Here is a 19,581-nt window from a genome sequence, read left to right on the forward strand (position 1 = left end):
TACCGTGTCATTAGACAGTTGTGCCATATGTGGGGAGGCTGGTGGAAGAGGTGATTGGGGACTGCAATCCATCCTATACTCTGCTCCCCAAGCCATGCACCCTGGTTTGGGGCTGTATCTGTCTGGAGGAAAAGGGTTCCTTTTTAGAATTTGCACAGGGGTGTTCTACAGGTTAGTGGCAGCCCTGAGTGGACCAATTGTCTACTGGTCCATTTATGTATCTGTCAGCTGTCTTTATCTGCTACCATCTTCCCATCCAACCCCCAAAAGTCCATCATTCTGTCCATCCATCCACTCATGAACAAATGTGAAGGTCAAACACAGACTGGCATGTTCACCCGGCCCCACCTTCCATTTCCCTGAAATCAGGACCCCTCCCTTCCATACTGGTTTCTAGACTTGAGGTTCTTGGGGGACAGGGACTTTCCAACTTTAACACATTTCCAGGGGCTTTGCCTTCCTCCTCCTCCTCCTCCACCACCTCCGATATGCAGTTCCCCATGTATCTGTGTCTGGCCCCCGGTCTGCCACAGGGGTCTGGAGGAAGCTGGTCACACCTTGGACTCACTCTCTGGGGGTGGCAGGCAGCCATTCTGCTCCTTGTCAGCCCCAGCTTCCCCACCCGCCCCCTCCCCCGCCCCCTCCTCCTCCACCTTCTCATCCAGCCGGCTGGGGATGGACCAGTAGAGATGAGCATCAAGGCGGGCCGCAGCCTCTGCCAGCTCTCGAGCACTGCACGAAGGTGTGGGCACCTCAAAAGTCTCGTGAAAGCTGGCATAGTCCACCTCGTAGAAGCCGTCCTCCAGAGTCAGCACTGATGTGAAGCGGTGGCCCCACAGCACCTCGTCTACCAGGTAGGAGCTCCGAGCTTGGCATGTCATTCCTGGGAGGAGGGGTACTGGTCAGGGGGAATCTCAGCTCCAGGCTTCCCTCTCCTCTTCTCATTCCACAACCCTACTCCCAGCACCCTCCCTTCTATTCCTTCCTAAGGGCTCCCATCTCCCTTTGGTCCAGTCCATTTCCCTCTCTCCCTAGCTCCTGTTCTTACGCAGCTCCCTCGCGTCTTCTCCATTTGCCCCAACTCCTCTTAATGTCCAGCTCTTTTTTCCCCTCCTGTCATTTGGTGATGCCAACCAAAGAAAGCTTAATCTTGAAACTAACCTTAGGGATCCTCTAGTCCAACTTCTTACTCCATACAGGGCTCCCCAAAGGAGCATTTCTAACAATGGGCATCTAGCTTATACTTGATTACCTCCCAGGATTGATAGCTCACCACTTCATAAAGGGCCCACTCCTTTGTATGATAGTTCTAATAGTTGGGTTGTTCTTTATACAGAGCTAAAACCTGTCCCCTGGGATTTCCAGCTCTTGGCTTCATTCCCCTCCCACTTCACAGTCCTCTGAGTATCTGAAAACAGGAGTCTCAGATTCCCTCATGTTTTCTCTCTTGACTTAACATCCCTGGCTTCCTCCACGATTCCTCATTTGACCTGGTTTTCCAAAATTCTACTTTTTTGATTACAAGCCAGAATGGCCAAGGAGGGCCCTTTAAGCAGTTTGAGTATAGTAAATTTTCCAACTGTGGCCTGCTCCATGCATAAGAGAGGGCGCACCATCTCTCTCTTCTGGCCATGATGCTTTCACTAATAGGGCCCAGGATAACATTACATAATCATTTTGGAGGCTACATCACATTGCTACGACATCAAGACTGTAGCCAACTAAAACTCCCAGTTCTTTTTTCACCAGTGCTCTTCCATGCTGTGCTTACATAAGTGATTTTTTTTAAAGCCTAAATGTAGAATTTTATATTTATTCATTTTAAATGTCATCTTGCTGGGTTTTGGCTCATTATTCTTGCTTTTCAAAAGCGTTTTGAATCCTGACTGTCTCACCCAAAATATTACCATCCTTTCCAGCTTTATCTCTCTAGAAAAACAGACAGATTCCTATCCTTATCTCCTCTGTCCTGGTCCTCCCTGCCCGGGGCTTGTGTCCTATCTTCCTGTTGGGCTGGTGCACCCCTCAGGGCAGGTCATTCTCCTTTCTGCCACAAGGTCTTGCCCCCAACCCATATCCATCTCGGAACAAGGGGAAACAGAAGAGTGAACATTAGCTAACTGGAGAGTGGCTGTCAACTCGGAAAGCCTGGCGCTGAGACATTGGTATTCCTCGGTGAAGTTGGAGTAGAAAGTATCCAGTGGGAGAGAGGAGAAAGAGGCATAAGGGACACTGGGGAGAGAAGGGCTTCGAGGAGGAGAGGGCAGGGCTGGGGGTACAAAGAGAAAAGAGGGCCGGGCAGGAGCGTCCCAGGAGGGTGAGGGGCCTGCCTGAGATACTGGCAAAAAAGGAGTGACAGCTGGAGAGAGAGGAAAGGGAACGGGGTGAGTGGGGGAAGGGGAAAGAGTCGGGGTGAAGCAGGAATGGGAACAGTGATGGGGAGCTGGGGTTGGGGTGTGAAGCGGAGGCTCAGCCTAAAGGGGCCAGGGAAAGGAACTGAAGGCACCAGCTTGTCAGCGAAGCCAGCAGGGAGCATCAGCAGCTCTGGCGTCAGAGGCAGGGGCTGCGGCGCCCCCTAGTGGGCCTTTAGTCCTCCACCCGCAGTTTCCTCATCCTCATCTATCCTCTAAACCTCAAGTCCTAAGTGACCTCCTTTGCGACTCCTGTAACACTGGTCTTTTTCCACCTGCTCCCAAAGCCTTCACTGTGTAGGTCTGGGTTGGACTTATTGACATCACAGATGAGTTGCCAGTTCCTTTTGGAAAAGGGCTAGAAATGGTAACATCATCTATATCCCTTGTCAGTGGAAATGGATGAATTGGGAAACCGAGGCAGAAGTGAGACCAGGTATCAAGCTCCCCTCAAGATCCGGCCTAGAAATAACTTAGGCAATGGAAAACCTTCACCGTCAAATTCCAGGGGCCTGAACCTGGCTGCAGTGAGAAAACCCCTGAACCTAACCCCTCCTTCCAACTCGGGACCACTAAACATTGAAGCCACATTGCCTGTGTCCAATCCAGGCATGGCCACTTATTGGCTTAGGAAAGTGGACAACTTCCTTAATTTCTCACTGGAGCAATCTCATCTCTAAAAAGTGAGCACAATAACAAGAAGTTACCTTCAGAGGGTTCTTGTCAGGATTAAATCGACTCAGAGGTGGAAAGTGCTTTTGAACTGCGCATGACACAGGGTGAGTACTGGGCGAGCACTAGCTATTATTACTCTCCCTATTCCAAGTGACACATTCCTCTGGGCCCAGGGCCCCACGCCAGTGCCATTTCGGAGAATTCCTCCAAGCTTTCTCTTGGCCTTCTGCGGCGTTGCTCTGTTCCACCCCCGCCCCCGACCCCTGTCTCACCTCACTCTCTCATCCTCCACCAGCCCCTCCATCCATCCTCCCCACCTCCCCTGGCCCCTCGTCTCGCCCCTGCCTTCCTCGGTCCCGCCCACCCTCTGCCAGCCCCGCTCCCCTCCCCAGGCCTGCTCGCACCGGTGGCTTCCACCATGCCCTCGAGGATAACGACGATCTCGAAGTCGTCCCTCTCGAGGGCACGGCGCGACGCCTCCCAGAAGGGGCTGGCGGCGTCGATCTCGTGGCTGATAACCAGCGGCGAGACGAGGAAGAGGCGGTCGTCTCCCGTGTCGAAGCCCACGCTGAGGTCGGTCTGGTGCAGCGGGATGAACTCGCCCTCCAGCGTCTGGCGCGAGCGGATGAGCTTGGCGCGGATGGAGGCCTCCACTATGTGTGAGGAGCGCAAGTCGCCCACGCGGAACATGAGGCAGAGGCGCCCGTCGCGCAGCGACACCACGGCGTGCGAGGAGAAGACGAGCGTGGCTGCGCGCTTGTTGGGCTGCGAGATCTTGACGAACATGCAGCCCACCATGAAGGCGTTCACCATGGAGCCCAGGATGGCCTGCAGCAGCAGCAGCACGATGCCCTCGGGGCACTGGTCGGTAATGACGCGGTGCCCGTAGCCGATGGTGGTCTCGGTCTCGATGGAGAAGAGGAAGGCGGCCACGAAGCCGTTGAGGTTGTTGACGCACGGCGTCCACGCGGTGTCCTCCAGGTGCTCCAGGTCGCCGCGGCCGTAGGCGATCAGCCACCAGATGGCGCCGAAGAAGAGCCAGGTGAGCGCGTAGGCCAGGACGAAGAACAACAGGCTGAGGCGCCACTGCAGGTCCACCAGCGTGGTGAACAGGTCCGTCAGGTAGCGATATGTCTCGCGCACGTTGCCCTGCTGCACGTTGCACCGGCCATCCTTCTCCACGTAGCGCTGGCGGCCGCGGCGCCGCGGCGGCTCCTCCTGCCCGGGCGAGAAGGCCGCGTTCTCCTGCGCCATGGCGGCCGCGTCAGGGCGAGCGCTGCAGGCGCCTGGGGTGCGGCGGAGGCCCGAGCTGCTGCCACCTGCCGCGCGTCGCTGGGCGCCTAGGCGGCGTCGGGGGTCCTGGAGGGGCTTAATAAAGGTTTGCCGAATGAGTGGCCCCTCGGGAGATGGGGAGGCACGGGACATCAGGGCCAGCACCGAGCCCTGGGGGGCCCTGGGCGAGTCCCTTCGTGTTTCCTGGCCTCTATTTCTGGGAATAACACATTCAGCCCTAACTGCCCCCCAGGTTCAGAAAGTTGTGAGAGTCAAATGGAGTAATGTACCTGAACTGGATAGAACTGTGCAAGTTCCACGATGATTTTCAGGGGAAGGAGGTACCAGATATTTTGGTGCCATCACCTCCAGCTGGGGTGTGCAGCACCTCAGGGGCAGCCCCGGGGCCAAAGACCCAGGCCCAAATCCCCCTAGTGATTTCCTGAAATCACTAGACTGGGGGCTTTTTGGGGAGGGGGGCAGGCGGGTAATGGAGCCCTCCCTGCCCTAAGGACTTCCACCATCCCTTCCCCAGCTGTAGTCAGTGCAGCCACCAATGGCTCTCCTCGCAGGCTGTTTTGAAGTTCACCCCAAGACTGATACAGAGTCTTTCTCATTCTTCCCTCCTTGGACCTCACTCACTCCACTCCACTCCCTCCCCTCAACATGCTTACAAACGAGAAAGAAATGAAAGCTGTGGAAAGTCAGTGGAAACCCTCCAGTGCACAAGGGTGGAACATTAGGAAATTCCCACTAGAAATCCTCCCTGAGACCTACCCACGATCACTGCTGCTCTTGGGCCAGCCTCATTTCCCTTGGGTTTTTTCTCCTAGTGGAGACAGCCTGCAAGTGGGGAGGGGAACTGGAAGATCCCAACACAGAAGCCTGGGAAAGGAAACCCAGAGTTATAAAGAGTTAGGCTCGTATCCCTCTGGGATCCTATTCTTCATGAGAGACATGGAATCAGATCAAGTGAAACACTAAGCACCCACATTTATTTCCCCACTCCCTCTAGTTATATTTCCCCCCAGCCTCTTACTTCCCATGGACTCTCCTAACACCAGCCCCGCCCCCACCTGCCATATGCCCCAAAGCCCACATTCCAAGCGAAGCCCACCTGATTTTTCTTCACATGCTTGCCTCTGAGGAGCTCTCTGAGCTGCAGTCTCCTCTGAGAGAGGTCCAGAGCCCTTCCCCAAAGCACCCAGGGTCCTCTAGGAGATATGGACCATACAGGGAAAGGTTTAGAATAAGGATTTGGGACTCTTCCACCTTCCCTTCTCTTTCCTGGGAATGATCCTCTCCTCCCACTCCATGGAAACGTGGGCTGGCTAGTGGGTGGGGGATGGAGGAGTGTGCCATAGGAACCACAGATGGCCTGGATGGTTGACCAGGTCCTGGGGAGAAACTGCCTGGGTATGTGACTCTAAACCTAGCACTCCAGCATCTTATGTTCTGGGGTGAGGTGCTCTGCAGTCAGCACTCTGGAGAGGGTGTGTGTGTGTGTGTGTGTGTGTGTGTATATGTGTGTGTGTGTGTGTGTGTGTGTGTGTATTGGGGTAGAGAGGGAAGGAAGAGAAATCAAAATGAAATGGCTTTGAGCTTAGGGTCACCCCCTGCATTTATTGTCCATGGAGTCAGGGGACACAGGGTCCAACAGCCCCATGGCAATGGAAGATGAGGGTCTCCCCTGCCCCCAACAATGGGCTTCCTTTTCCTTCCCTGAAGCTCAGATGTCCTCAGGAAGAGTAAGCATTGACTGGCTCAGAGACCCCAGGTCATGCAGAAAACGACCCTGCTCCCATTATCCTAGCTTTAGTCCCAGGTGGGCTTCCAGATGTTCTCTCAGGGTCTTAGGTAATCTGACCCCCAGTCGGCCTGCTTAGACAGATCTCTCTGCCCAGGGATGGGGAAGGAACCCCAATGTCGGATCACCCCCAGAACTCTCTCACTCTCCATTGCCCCAGGGATCTAGGTAAACCTTATTTTGAATGTGTCCCACATCCTGTCTTCCTGAGTGGGGGACTGCATTTTTCTCAGGGGAAGGAAAAGTGTGAAATTGTTACCTCTATCTCAAGATCAAGGACTTGATTTCTCCATCTTCCCTCCAAGAATTTCAGTTACTCCAACCTACTCCTCATTTCTTGTGCATGCTATGACCCCTTTGCAGATCGCAATACCACTTTTCCTGGGCCCCTCTTCCTCCCTCTAGAGAGCTGGGGAGTAAGGGGGCTCATTTTTTGGAAGGAGAGACCTGGTGAAAACTCCCCCAAGGACCAGCTCCTCCCAAACCCCCACTTGCCTTGGAAATAGGGGCCCAAACCCCAAGTCCCCCGCAACTCAACTCACAGCACGTGGAGAGGAGAGTAGCCGGCAGCAGAGACCCCTGGGGGGTGGCGTCCATGCCCCTGACACCGCCCCCCCCACGGGCCCCCTGAAGGGTGGGAGCCGCAGACACCGCTGTTTCTCCTAAATGTAGCGGCAGCTCTGACTAGGACTTGCTATCTGTGTCATCCCTACTTCCCAGGCTCCCCTGCTCCTCTCTTGTTTCCACGGCAACCAGTCTGGCGACAGCTCCAGAGCATCCCCCTCCCCTCCCCAGTCCTGGGTACCACTAGGGGTTGATCCAAACCACACGCCATAGCTATTTTTAGCCAAAGTCCCTCCTCCTGGACAACTCAGAGCTTGGCTCCTCACCCCCTCATGGTGGGGGGTGGGGGGGGAGAAGAAGAAGAAAGAAAAACAAAGCTGGCACGCTGGCTCTTTCCTAAGAAGCTCCTTGCTGGGGGAAAATACAAGCCCTCATGTATTTGAGAATAAGGTGCTAGGTTCCCTGGGGTTTCAGAGGGCCACCTGGTAGCTGGCAGCTCACCACCTTCAACATGGGTCTCTGCGTGCAGGTGCTGCTCTCAGGTCAGGCTGACCATCATGGTCTCTAGTTTTGGAGAGGCCATGGATCCAGAAGGCGCTAGCTAGAAGGAAAATAGATCTATTAAAGGAAGGGAGGCAGGGTCAGGGGTTCTAATTATTGCCACTGATTTGCACTGTGACCCACAGGAGTCACTTCACTTTCCTGAGACACAGTTATTCCATCTGTACCAGGGTGTGGACAAGAGCAAATATTCCCTTTCTGCCTGCTTCACAGAGTCTGCAGACCAAATGAAGAAAAAACAAACAAACAAACGAAAAACAAAAAAACCATGAAGGGCTTTGAAATGTGTTTTATTCATAGCAAAAACCCTAGAAACAACCCAAATGTCCACCAGAGAGAAAAGCCTAGGTTAGGGCTTACTAAGTATTCCCTCAGCAAACTTCTGCAGAACCCAAGTGCCAGGCAGTGTGTTAGATGGGGTGGTTACAGAATGAGTAAGTCCTTGCCCACAAGGAGCTCATTAACCCATGAGGGAGAAAGACACACAAACACACAGTGGCTGCTGCTACTAATTCACTGAACATCGGATATGAACGAGACACATGCCTCATTTCATCTCCATGGCAACTCTATAAGACAGGTATTATTTTTCCCAGTTATAGATGAGGAAACTAAAACGGAGATATGTTAAGTAATTTATCGAATGTCACAGAGCTGGGCAGAGATAGGAGTCAAACTCCCACATCTGTATCACCTCATGCTTTTTAAATTGTTTTAAAAGAAGACTTCTTAAAGGATAGTTTTAGATTCAGAGCAAAATTGAGAGGAAAGTTACAGAGATTTTCCGTATGCCCCCTGTCCCCACACATCCACTGGAGTGGCACATTGGTTACAAGTGATGAAACTACATTGACATCATAATCACCCAGAGTCCATAGCTGACATTAGGGTTCACTTTTGGTGTTGTACGCTCTGTGGGTTTGGACAAATATATAATGATGTGTATCCACCATTATAGTCTCATTGCTGTAAAAGTCCTCTATGCTCTGCCTAGTCAATCCCCCTTCCCTAACCCCTGGCAACAACTGCTCTTTTTCCTGTTTCCATAATTTTCCTTTTCCAGAATGTCATATAGTTGGAATTGTACAATATGTAGCCATTTCAAATTGGCTTCTTTCACTTAGTAATGTAAATTCAAGGTTCCTCCATGTCTTTTCATGGCTTTGTAGTTCATTGCTTTTTGGCACTGAATAATATTCCATTTCAGGATTGCCATGGTTTATTTATCTATTTACCTACTGAAGGACATCTTGGTTGCTTTCAAGATTTGGCCATGATGAATACAGCTGCTATAAACATCCATCGGCAGATTTTCATGTGGACGTAAGTTTTCATCTCCTTTGGGTAGATACCAAGGAGCATGATTCCTGGATTGTATGGTAAGAGTATGTTTAGTTTTTTAAGAAACTGCCACACTTTCTTCCAAAGTAGCTGCACCATTTTGCATTCCCATCAGCCACGAATTCCTGTTCCTGTTGCTCCACATTCCTGCCAGCATTTGGTGTTGTCAGCCTCAGCCTAGTGTTCTTTTCACAAAGTTATACTGCCTCAGTAATGTAATATCTGTGGAATATTAATATCATGGGTTACTGTAAAGCCGTAATAGTTGCTGTGTTTAAATATGTGAATGTATATATGACACATTGTTACATAAAGAAGCAGAACCTAAAAATATTCTTATAAATTGATCACAACTATATTGAAATAGCTTCAGGAACACTGATAAAAATCAAAACAAAATTTGGAGAAATAGAAATATCTTATTGTTTATTTTTACCCAGGGAAATAATGAAGAGAAGAAAGTGGTTTACAAATGCAAAGTGTTGTTGCTGTTGTTATCAGTATTATTATATCCCAGATATGGATCTATTCTTGTCTACGGCCATACCACCCTGAACGCGCCCGATCTCGTCTGATCTCGGAAGCTAAGCAGGGTCGGGCCTGGTTAGTACTTGGATGGGAGATATGGATCTATTCTTATCCAGATCCTTTAAATTTGGATCAAGAAAATATGAGCTAGAGGAGCAGGAAGACATAGAGATGGACACGGAGGGCTAGAAGCTCCTGGAATGACCTGGCAAGGTGGGAAATTCGGTACTGGATAATATAAGCTCGGGAGGCAATGACTTGGGTTCAAATCCCACCTCTGTCCACTACTAGCTGGGTGAACCTGAGCAATTATTTAACCTTGTTAAACCTCAGATTCTTCATCTAAAAAAAAAAACAACCATATTATTCATCTCTTGGGGGTTGTCATGAAGACTACATAAGGCAATGCCTGACACATTGTTAGTACTCAGTAAATGCTAGCTACTGTCTTCCTCTTCCTCCTCCTCATTGTCTTCTTCATGATCATCATCATTGTCACCATCATCATCATCATCTCAGGGATGTCCTGAAAGCCCCACCCTGCCTGTGCCACCTTCCTCTGTTCTGGCACCACCCTGTGAGGCCTGCAGGGGGCGCCCCCAGTATACTGCCCTCTCCTCAGCCCTCTTGCTGGTGATTCTTGTTGTTCCAAGTGGAAATATCGAGTTTTCAGCCCGAGATTGGCATCAAGAGTGCTGTTAAAGCCCCAGTCAACATCCCCGTCTCCTGGGCCTGGTCCTGTCACCTGAGCTTTGGGACTGCTAGCCTGCCCTTCTCTGTCCTGCCAAGCAGCTGCTCACATTGGTTCCACTGTGCCAGGAGCTCAGAGAGGAGAAACCAAACTCCTGGGCAAGAACACATTTGCATAGAGCTGGCCCTATTTGCTGGAGGGGGCATCACTGGCAGGGCCCTCCACAAGGCAATTTCAGCCAGCCCCTTGCCTCTGTCCAGGTGCCCCTGAACCTAGCCTTGCTGACAAGGAAGAAGACCACCACTCCCTCACCTGATTCACTCATCCTGCAGGTCCTAGACTTTACCTGTTATCTAACCTCAGTTCCTTATTTATCACCGAGCTTGAACTGAGGCAGGAGAAAAAAAGTTTTCCTAGGCACCAGGACACAAAAGCATAGACAAGATTCTAGCTTTTGGCCTGGCACAGTGGCTCGCAACTATAATCCCAGCACTTTGGGAGGCTGAGGCGCACGGATCGCTTGAACCAGGAGATGGAGACCAGCCTGGGCAACATGGCGAAACCCTGTCTCTACAAAAAGTGCAAAATTAGATGGGTGTAGTGGTATGTGCTTGTGGTCCCAGCCACCCTGGAGGTTGAGGCGGGAGGATCACCTGAGCCTGGGAGCTCAAGGCTGCAATGAGCCGTGATTGCGCCACTGCCCTCCAGCCTGGATGACAGAGTGAGACCCTGTCTCAAAAAAAAAAAAAAAAAAAAAAAAAAAAAAAAAAAGAACTGTGGTGCAAAATAGGAAAAGAGCTTAGAAAGAGCCTACTGTGGCATGGCATGTCACTTGGAGAACAGGGAACAGGTGATACTTTTGGGAGAAAATAAAAGATTCCCTTCCTCCAGCAGACACAGCTCTGAGCTGGGTGCAGGAATTGGCAAGCTGAATGCAGTTCAGTCCTCAACTTGCCCCATCAGCAGGTGCCTTCGTGGCAGCCCTGAGATCAGCCAAACTGGGGAGGCTTCCCCGGACAAGATCATGAGACATCTTGTGCAAAATCTGGCAAGTGGAAGAGGAAGCATGATGGGGAAGACAGGAGACAATTGAGGATATGATTTTAGTGGAGCAGGGAAGCCAAACTGGTTGATTGCAAAAATTTGTATAAATTCAAGGGGGTTGGGGCTCTAGAAAACTCAGAGCAGAGGAAAGATATGGTTGAAGGAGTAGATGTGGCAAATGACTGAAGCTGAAGATTAGAGTGAAATGGGGAGAAGCAGAGCACAGCTCCAGGCCAGACGGAGGCAATTTCAGCCAGCCCCTCACCTCAGGCTGGGTTCCTGAGGCTGAGGAGCTTGCTGCCTTTCTGGCTACTTTCAGCAGAGCGGGAGGATCAGAAGCCTTCTCACACAGAGTTCTATCTTGCTTTATAGGACTGGGTAGAGATAGGCTAAGATTTAAAAGTTATATGACAGTTAGAGGTGGTACAGGATTAGCCCTTACTTTACAGGTAGGAATAGGTCCCAAGAAAATAGTCAGGACTAAGACTCAGGCCACCCGACTAGAGGTTCCTCGTGTTTCTTTATTCCCAGTTGCCTCCCTCCTATCACAGTGCATTGGATGTTAATGGAATTTCTATCAATTGGATCCAACTGGAAAGGTACTAGAAGTCCCAAGTTAGAGAAATTTGTTTTTTTCTTTTTTCTTTTTTTTTCTTTTTGAGACAGAGTTCCGCTCTGTCGCCCAGGCTGGAGTGCGGTGGTGCGATCTCCGCTCACTGCAACCTCCGCCACCTGGATTCAAGTGATTCTCTTGCCTCACCCTCCTGAGTAGCTGAGATTACAGGCACACACCACTATGCCTGGCTAATTTTTTTTTTTTTTTTTGTATTTTCAGTAGAGATGGGGTTTCACCATGTTGGCCAGGCTGGTCTTGAACTCCTGACCTTAGGTGATCCACCTGCCTTGGCTTCCCAAAGTGCTGGGATTACAGGCATGAGCCACCATGCCTGGCCTTGTTTTTCTTTTTTAAAGGAAAGAATTCTTTAGTAGGTAACTAAGTATTCCCTAAATTATGTCTTATAAATGTGGGTTTGTGTATATTGCATTTATTTAAAGGGGGTGATCTACTTACATAATGATTCATTAGTGACTAGGGGAATATAGCTCAGTCCTTCTCTTGGATTTCTCCTCTGCGGCCTGAGTCATTCAGCTATGAGATGCTCCATTACTAATGGAATTTGTTCAGCACTGTGGGATGTGAGCACCAAAACGCCACTTGGAATCCTGAATCCTGTGGTGAGCCATGTCAGTGTCTCTGTTCTTTCTAGCCACTTCCCCTGACTTGTTAAATACTGACTATTCTGAGTCTCTATCATGCCTCCCAACCCAAAGCGTTCCTGATTCCCTCTGTCCACATCTGCTTTGCCCAGCACAAGCCCCTCAGACTGCTGCCCACTTGTGGATTCTCTTTCTAAAACAGGTGACACACCCCAACTCTCCTCCTCCTCTGCTCTGAGGTAGCCTCTGCCCTGTTATAAATGAAGTAAAAGTAGAGATGAGGCCAAAGCTGGAAGCAGTGAGTCTGAAAGGAGAAATGGAGGAGAATGAGGAAGACGCAAGTTGGGAAACTGAAAGAAGAGAGAGGGGTCCTCAAAAAGAGAAGGTTCTTCTGTCATGTTTCATGGTGGACATTGGGTGTTGTAATTCTGGGGAATTTTTCATACCAACATGTACTCAGGGGTCATAGCCTCTGGTTGGCAAGATTGTGTTTAAACCGTGCAAATTCCCTCTGGCATTATTCTGAGACAAGCTTTGGGGTCAAATATATGTGGATTCAAATCCCAAAACACTTTCCAGATGTTACCATAGGCAAACCACTTAACTCCTCAGAACTTCAGTTTCCCCATCTCCTGATCTATCTGACGTAGTAAACACTCACAAATATTAATGTCCTATGCCCCTTATTACTGATTCCCTACTGGGCTCCTAGAGACTGTTCTAGGACTTCTCTTTTGCAAACAAATTTAAAAATGAAAACCTGACATTTGATATGTACAAAAGAATATAGATGGTGGACATATGTCTATATGTTATAAAGCATAATTTAAGAACAAAAACTCAATTTAAATCACTATTTTAAAGTCAGAACATTACAGTGCTGTTGAAGCTACCTGTGTACTTTTCCATAAGCTCCCACCCCTGCTGTTCAAGGACTTATAAAGTCTTTCTAACTGCCCCGTCCCACCCGACTCTATCCTCACTCTGACTGTTAGTAGAGGACACTTCTGTAGATCACTTGTAGTTTTTTAGTCTGATTGATCAGAAGCAACACAGAATTAAGGAAGTCATGAGCACTTCCAGCCTCGGAGAAGAAGATGCCAAGTTCAGTCTGGGGACCTGTCACGTTTTTTATCTTCCTTTTTTTTTTTTTTTTTTTCTAGGTCTTCTGTGGTGAAGACCTCCTTCACTGTGACCTGTAAGCATGAGGCACCTGTTTGGGGTTTTAAAACAAGGGCACAGGGACCGACATGATGCAAACAGGTTGCCTCTTCCTTTGAGACTGGAGAGAAAGGTGAAGGATGGGTCAGGTCCTGATCTTTCTGATTCTGGTAGTGGTCATAGGAATGAAAAAGGACATTGCAAACAGATGAAAGAAAGGGAGACTTGACAGCATTTGTTGGCTTAATTGACATGTCCAGGAATAGGCCCAAGACAAGGGCGAAGAGTAAAGGTCACTTGTAGTTTTTTATTCTAATTGACCAGGAGTAACACAGAACTAAGGAAGTCACGAGCACTTCCACCTTTGGGGAGGAAGGTACTGAGTTCAGTTTGAGGACTTTCAAGTCAAGATGTAAATGCCCTGCAAGCAACTAGAAATATGGAGCTCCAAAGAGAGTGTAGGATTGAAGGTAGAGATTTGGGCATCACTCAGGGACAATCGTTGGAGCTATGTAAATGAGAAAGGCTCAAGGGGCAAGACACAGAAAGAGAACATAAGACTGAACCTTCAGTATTAAAAGAAGTAGCTGTAGCTTTGGGTGTATAGGGGCAGTGGAAGAAGATAAGGCTGGAATGGCACCAGGTCCAGGTTATAATAGGCCTTCTCTTCCAGGGTAAGGAACTTGGACTTTACTTATAGATAGTTGGCAGTTACTGAAGGTTTTAAAACTTGGAAGTGATATGGTCAGATGTGTGCTTCAGAGAGATGTACTTTACTGGTGCTTAATTACTTTTAAATAAAGAAATTCATAATCCAAAGAATTATTAGAGTGGAGGAAGACTGGAGGCAGGAAGAGTAGTTAGAAGGCTGCTGCAGTAGCCCTAGTGTATTAGGCCATTCTTGCGTTGCTATAATGAAATATCTGAGACAGGGCATGGTGGCTCAAGCCTGTAATCCAGCATTTTGGGAGGCTGAGGTGGAAGGACTGCTTGAGCTCACAAGTTCAAGACCATCCTGATCAACATAGAGATTCTTCATCTCTACTAAAAGTTAAAAAAAAAAATAGCTGGGTGTAATGGTGAACACCTGTAGTGCCAGCTACGTTTGAGGTTGAGGCAGGAAGACTGCTTCAGCACAGGAGTTCAGGGTTGCAGTGAGCTGTGATCACACCACTGCACTCTCGCCTGGGGGACAGAGTGAAACCCTGTCTCAAAAAAAAGAAAAAAAAAGATTAAAAATTAAAAAAAAAACCCAGAGAGTGGGTAATTTATAAAGAAAAGAGGTTTAATTGGCGCACAGTTCTGCAGGATTTACAGGAAGCATGGTGGTGAAATCTGCTCAGCTTCTCAGGAGACCTCAGGAAGCTTCTACTTATTGTGGAAGGCAAAGCAGGAGCAGGCACATCACATGGCAAAAGCAGGAGCAAGAGAGTTGATGGGGGATGTTGCCATATACTTTTAAACAACCAGATCTCACGAGAACTCACTATCATGAAGATAGCACCAAGCCACTGAGGGACCTGCCCCCATGATCAAAACACCTCCCACCAGGCCCATGTCCAGCATTGGGGATTATAATCCAGCTTGAAATTTGAGCAGGATCAAAGATCCAAACTATTATTACCTGGTGAGAGGTAATGGTGCCCTAGACTACAGCAATGATAGTGGAATAGAGAGGAAGGGGACAATATTGAGGCTATTTAGAACACAGATGCATTGATTCAATAAGGGAGATGAAGTGAGGAAGATTGAAGAATCTAAGATGGCTGCCATGTTTCCGGTTGGGTGATGATAGTGTATTTACCACGATAGAGAATAAATGGAGAGGAGCACCTTGTGAGCAAGGTGACATGTTCTACTTTAAATATGTTGAGTTTGAAATGGATATCTGGGTGGGCTGGACATATTGATACATGGGTGGTAGTTGAAGCTAAATGCATGGATAACATTTTTGGAAAAATAATAAGTGCACAATAAATGTCTGTTAATGATCCATACATCATTACGGTCCCTTTGCTTTCTCTTCTGTGGTGTTCTTCATGTTTATTTTGGAGTTCCACCAAAGCCTCCAAGCCAAGCTTGTCCAACCCACCGCCTGTGGGCTGCATGTAGCCCAGGACAGCTTTGAATGAGGCCCAACACAAATTTGTAAACTTTCTTAAAACATTATGAGGGGTTTTTTTTTTGTGATTTTTTTTTTTTTTGAAGCTCATCAGCTACTGTTAGTGTTAGTGTATTTTATGTGTGGCCCAAGACAATTCTTCTTCTTCCAATGTGGCCCAGCGAAACCAAAAGATTGGACACCCCTGCCTAAGTCCTCTCTGTCTGTGAATGTCAAGACTGTGGCCCCCTTAAGGATCTTTTGGATGTCCTATTTTTTGAAACTTAAAGTTCTTATACCAGCCTTGCAGGCTGGCCCTCAGACCATCTCACCACAGCCCCTCATCCATATTGACTTAGGAAGAGAGGGCGTTCGGAGTGTGAAGAAGCAAAACTGGAAGACTGTTTCTTTTTTCTTTTTATTTTGTGTTTTGTTTTGTTTTGTTTTTGGAGACAGAGTCTAGCTCTGTCCCCCAGGCTGGAGTGCAGTGGCGTGATCTCGGCTCACTGCAACCTCTGCCTCCCAGGTTCAAATGATTCACATGCCTCAGTCTCCCGAGTAGCTGGGATTACAGGCGTGTGCCACCACGCCCGGCTAATTTTTGTATTTTTAGTAGAGAGGGGTTTTGCCATGTTGGCCAGGCTGGTCTCAAACTCCTGACCTCAGGTGATCCACCCACCTCAGCTTCCCAAAGTGCTGGGATTACAGGCATGAGCCACCGCGCCTGGCCTGTTTCTAGTACATTGTCTGGTTTCTATTTCTCTCTTCTCTATGAGTAGAGTTCTCAAAAGTGTAACCTATACTTGCTAACAGTTTCTCACTTTCTAGTGGTAACTTGTAATCTGGTTCCCACCTTGCTCACTCTTCTGAAATTGCTCTCAAATGTCACTAGAGACTTTGTCACTGCCAAACCCAATGCCCCTTCTCTCTGTACCTGTTGGCACTGTTAGAACCTCCTCCTTAACAGTCTCTCCTTTCTTAGCTCCATGACATCTCACCTTCTTTGTCTCTTTCCTGCCTGTGTGGTGGATTCTCTTTCACTCTTTGGGGGTCCTTCTTCCCATCCCTAAACATAGGTGTTCCCTCTGTGCCAGGCTCTCATTTCTCTGTGCAGTCTTTGTTGGGAGCTACCCTGTTCTCACAGCTTCAACTCACCCTGCCCTGGCAGCAATGACCTCCTTTCTCTCTCTGGTTCTGACCCCTCTCCACAGCTTCCAGCTCTGAACTCATCACTTCCTCTTCCCCCACCTCAGTCTCCTCACCAGGTGTGATCCCCACCCAGGCTCCCCTATGCCTGTGAATGACCTCGCAGTTCTGATCACCTGACTTGAGACTCTAGTATGATCTCTGAAGCTTCCCTCTTTTGCTCATGTCAAGTTGGCTTCAAAGTTTTTTCATTTTCTTTTGATTTTTCTGTACTCCAATTCATTTTCTGTGTTCCACTTTCCACCATTGCCACACTGATTTGGGCTCTCATCTCTTCATGCTTGTATTATTGCAATTATTTTCTATCGTCTACTTGCCTACTATATCCCCTTGGTTCAAACTATTTTGTCACCTCCAGATTAATTTTCCTAAAATTCCATAGCTTTCTCCTACTCCATCCTTCCCAAGAACCTTCAATTGCTCTCCGTAGCCTACAGAAACTCTGGCCTGATCACAAATCAGCACAACTCTGTGTTTCTTCCGGATGTTGCCCTTAACACAAACACTGCCTATGGTGCCTAACCTTTAGTCCCGTCCTTCCACCTTCTCCAGTGAGGCTATTTGAATGGACATTTACTTATCTTATGGCTTTTAGCGGTTAAACTAAGCTACATTCCTAGTTTCTTTCCTTTTTTTACCTGAATTTATAGCAACTCAATATGGTAACACTTGATTAGCAGTTAAATGTTTATGATGATCAGAAATGAGGAAATAATTATATTCTTCTTTAATAAATGTTGGGGGTGGGGGTGAATTAAAACCTCTCAGCACATAGATTCAGAAAATTAGAGAAATCTTTGGTGATGAAAGGGTTGAGAACCATCACCCTGCACTCTAATCTAGTAAATGGGACAGTTTGATGCTGTTTCCCAGTGAACTTGTATTTTCACGTCTCCCCAGGACTCTGCTATGTTGTTCCCTCTGCCTTAAATGCAACAGAGTCCTGGGGACCATCTCTCAGCACCTGAATCTTCTGCTTCCTTTGGGACCCTAATCAGATGTTACCTCTTTCCTCCCACATCTGCTAGGAGCCCTCTGAGTAGAATGACCTCTCCCTTTTAAAACCTTCAGTACCTCCCGCACTTCGCTGCGGGTTCCGGCCTTATCTTTCCTTACAGAGAAAGCCGCTGCAGGTGGGCACGGTGTGCTGCGCGTCTCGCACCCAGCACCGCACCTGGGACTTAGGAGACGGTGAACAACACGGGAATTGTGCCCAAAAATACAGTCCTGTGGCCCAGGGAGCCCAGGCCTACTCCGCCCCAATCTCACTTCCAGGCGCCGCCTTCGGCGCTGCCTGCAGGACGAGTGGGCCGGTCCTGAATTCATTTCCACTTCATTACCTCGGCCCCAGTCCCGCCCCCCGGCTCCAGCTCTCGTAACCCATCTCTGACACGACCGCCTCCCTTTTCTTCCTTCTCCCTTCCCCTGTCACCCTGCCAGCTCAGCTCCTATGGTTTCGCATATCGTCTCTTCATCTCTCTTTCTCCCCGGGTCTGTCTGGGTCTCTGTCTTTGGGTATTTCTCTCTGCGCCTGCAGCTGTCTGGGTCTCCGCTTCCTTGCCCCGCACGCCCCGCCCCCTGCCCAAGCCCCTCCAATCCCGGCGGCTCGAGCCTGGCGCTCCACTCTCCCATTGGTCCGCCCGGAGGGCCCCCCCCCCGCCTGCCCGGCCCCCCTCCGGGCCCCTCCATTCACACAAAGTTTGGCTCCGGCGCTGCGGAGGGAGGGGGCGGCCCGGCCCGGCCCAGCTCTGCCCCCGGCCGGCCCGACCCCGGCCCCGGCCCCCGGACAAGCCCTTATCTGATCCCAGCTCCGGGTTTAAGAGTCCTGGCCCGGCCCGTCGCACAGCTCTGCTCCTAACTCCTGCCCGCCCCGTCCGTCCATCTGTCCCGCTGCCCCGCGGCCCATCCAAGGGGCCACTCCACCTCGGACCCAAGGTAAGACCCTGGCCCTGATGAAGGAGTGTTGCCGCCCCGGCCGGGTCCTGTCCCCCTAACTCTCCAGAGACATCGGGGTCCCAGCTCCTCAGTCCCTACCCTGCCTGGCCTCAGCGGTACCGTCTTGTTCCCCTGCCTCCCGCCTTCGGCAGTCCCAAATGGAGCCTCCTGGGAAGGGCTCCCCACGAGGAAACTAGCCAGGCTGGTCACCTCAGCCCTTTCATCTAAGGAAGGGGCTTTCCCGATGCCCCCTCCCACTGGGCAGACCAGCAGTTGCATCCCCACTCTTCTAGTTAATACAGTGACAACCACGCATAACCAGGCACCCCATACACAGGCACACCAGACAGTGCGCCCTCCTCCCCATGTGGACAGGTTACTCCCATCCCCAGCCCCTCCCCCACTCCCCATACAGTGACAGTCACATAGTGACACCCATGATCGCTAGTTCCCACATGGGGAGAAAAACAGACACTGGCAGCTTAAACCGGGGAGACACCAAAGCCTGGTGTGCTCCAGACCCCTGCCCACCCAATCTCTTCCTTCCATTCTGAGTGGCTCCCATTTTAAGACATCCCTCCCCATTGCCCCTCACCCTCACCCCAGCTGTTTCACACTGAGATTTCCAGAAGGAAAGGAGCAGGGCCACTTCTGCTAGAGTGAGAAGGGCAGATTGGGTTCTATAAACTCACCCTCCAGACGGAGACGCCCCTTCCCATTCCATCCCTCCTCTCACCAGAACTAACCCAGGGCACTTGTGTTAGGGAACAGATGAAGGATGGAACTTCCTGATTTGGGGGAGGAGAGCTGAACCCAGGAATGGGTAGAAGGACAACACTGGGAAAAAGTGAGAGTGGGTTCTGGTGTCTTGAAGTTTAATTCCAGTGAGTACCCCAGGCAGGGTGAGGCAGATGGGGAAATGGAGATGGTGAAGAAGCTGGTGCAGATTTGGACCCCAAAGAGGCCAGTGCTTAAAGCCTGCTTCTGTTGCTTACCAATACAAATTCTGACTAAAGATGTCTGGCCAGTCTGCTCTTGCTGTGGTGTTTGAATTTTTTTCTCCCCA

The 19,581-nt window shown here is 49.7% G+C and overlaps 1 protein-coding gene across 2 annotated transcripts in view; it reads right to left on the bottom strand.

The window, feature by feature from the left end:
• Window positions 1–535: 535 nt before the first annotated feature.
• KCNJ9 (potassium inwardly rectifying channel subfamily J member 9) overlaps window positions 536–19,581 on the bottom strand; it is a 56,075-nt gene continuing 37,029 nt past the window's right edge. The window contains exons 5-6 of one of the 2 annotated variants that reach the window (XM_063727183.1): window positions 3,491–8,853; window positions 536–883 (exon numbers count right to left, since the gene is read on the bottom strand). In XM_063727183.1, coding sequence (XP_063583253.1) covers window positions 552–883; window positions 3,491–4,511 — 1,353 coding nt within the window. In that variant the 5' untranslated portion in view covers window positions 4,512–8,853 and the 3' untranslated portion in view covers window positions 536–551. Of the gene's footprint in view, window positions 884–3,490; window positions 8,957–19,581 lie in introns of those variants that run through there. The other variant, XM_002809924.6, reaches the window with a different exon arrangement.

Source organism: Pongo abelii, chromosome 1, assembly GCF_028885655.2.
Source record: "Pongo abelii isolate AG06213 chromosome 1, NHGRI_mPonAbe1-v2.0_pri, whole genome shotgun sequence".
NCBI classification, from domain to species: domain Eukaryota; kingdom Metazoa; phylum Chordata; class Mammalia; order Primates; family Hominidae; genus Pongo; species Pongo abelii.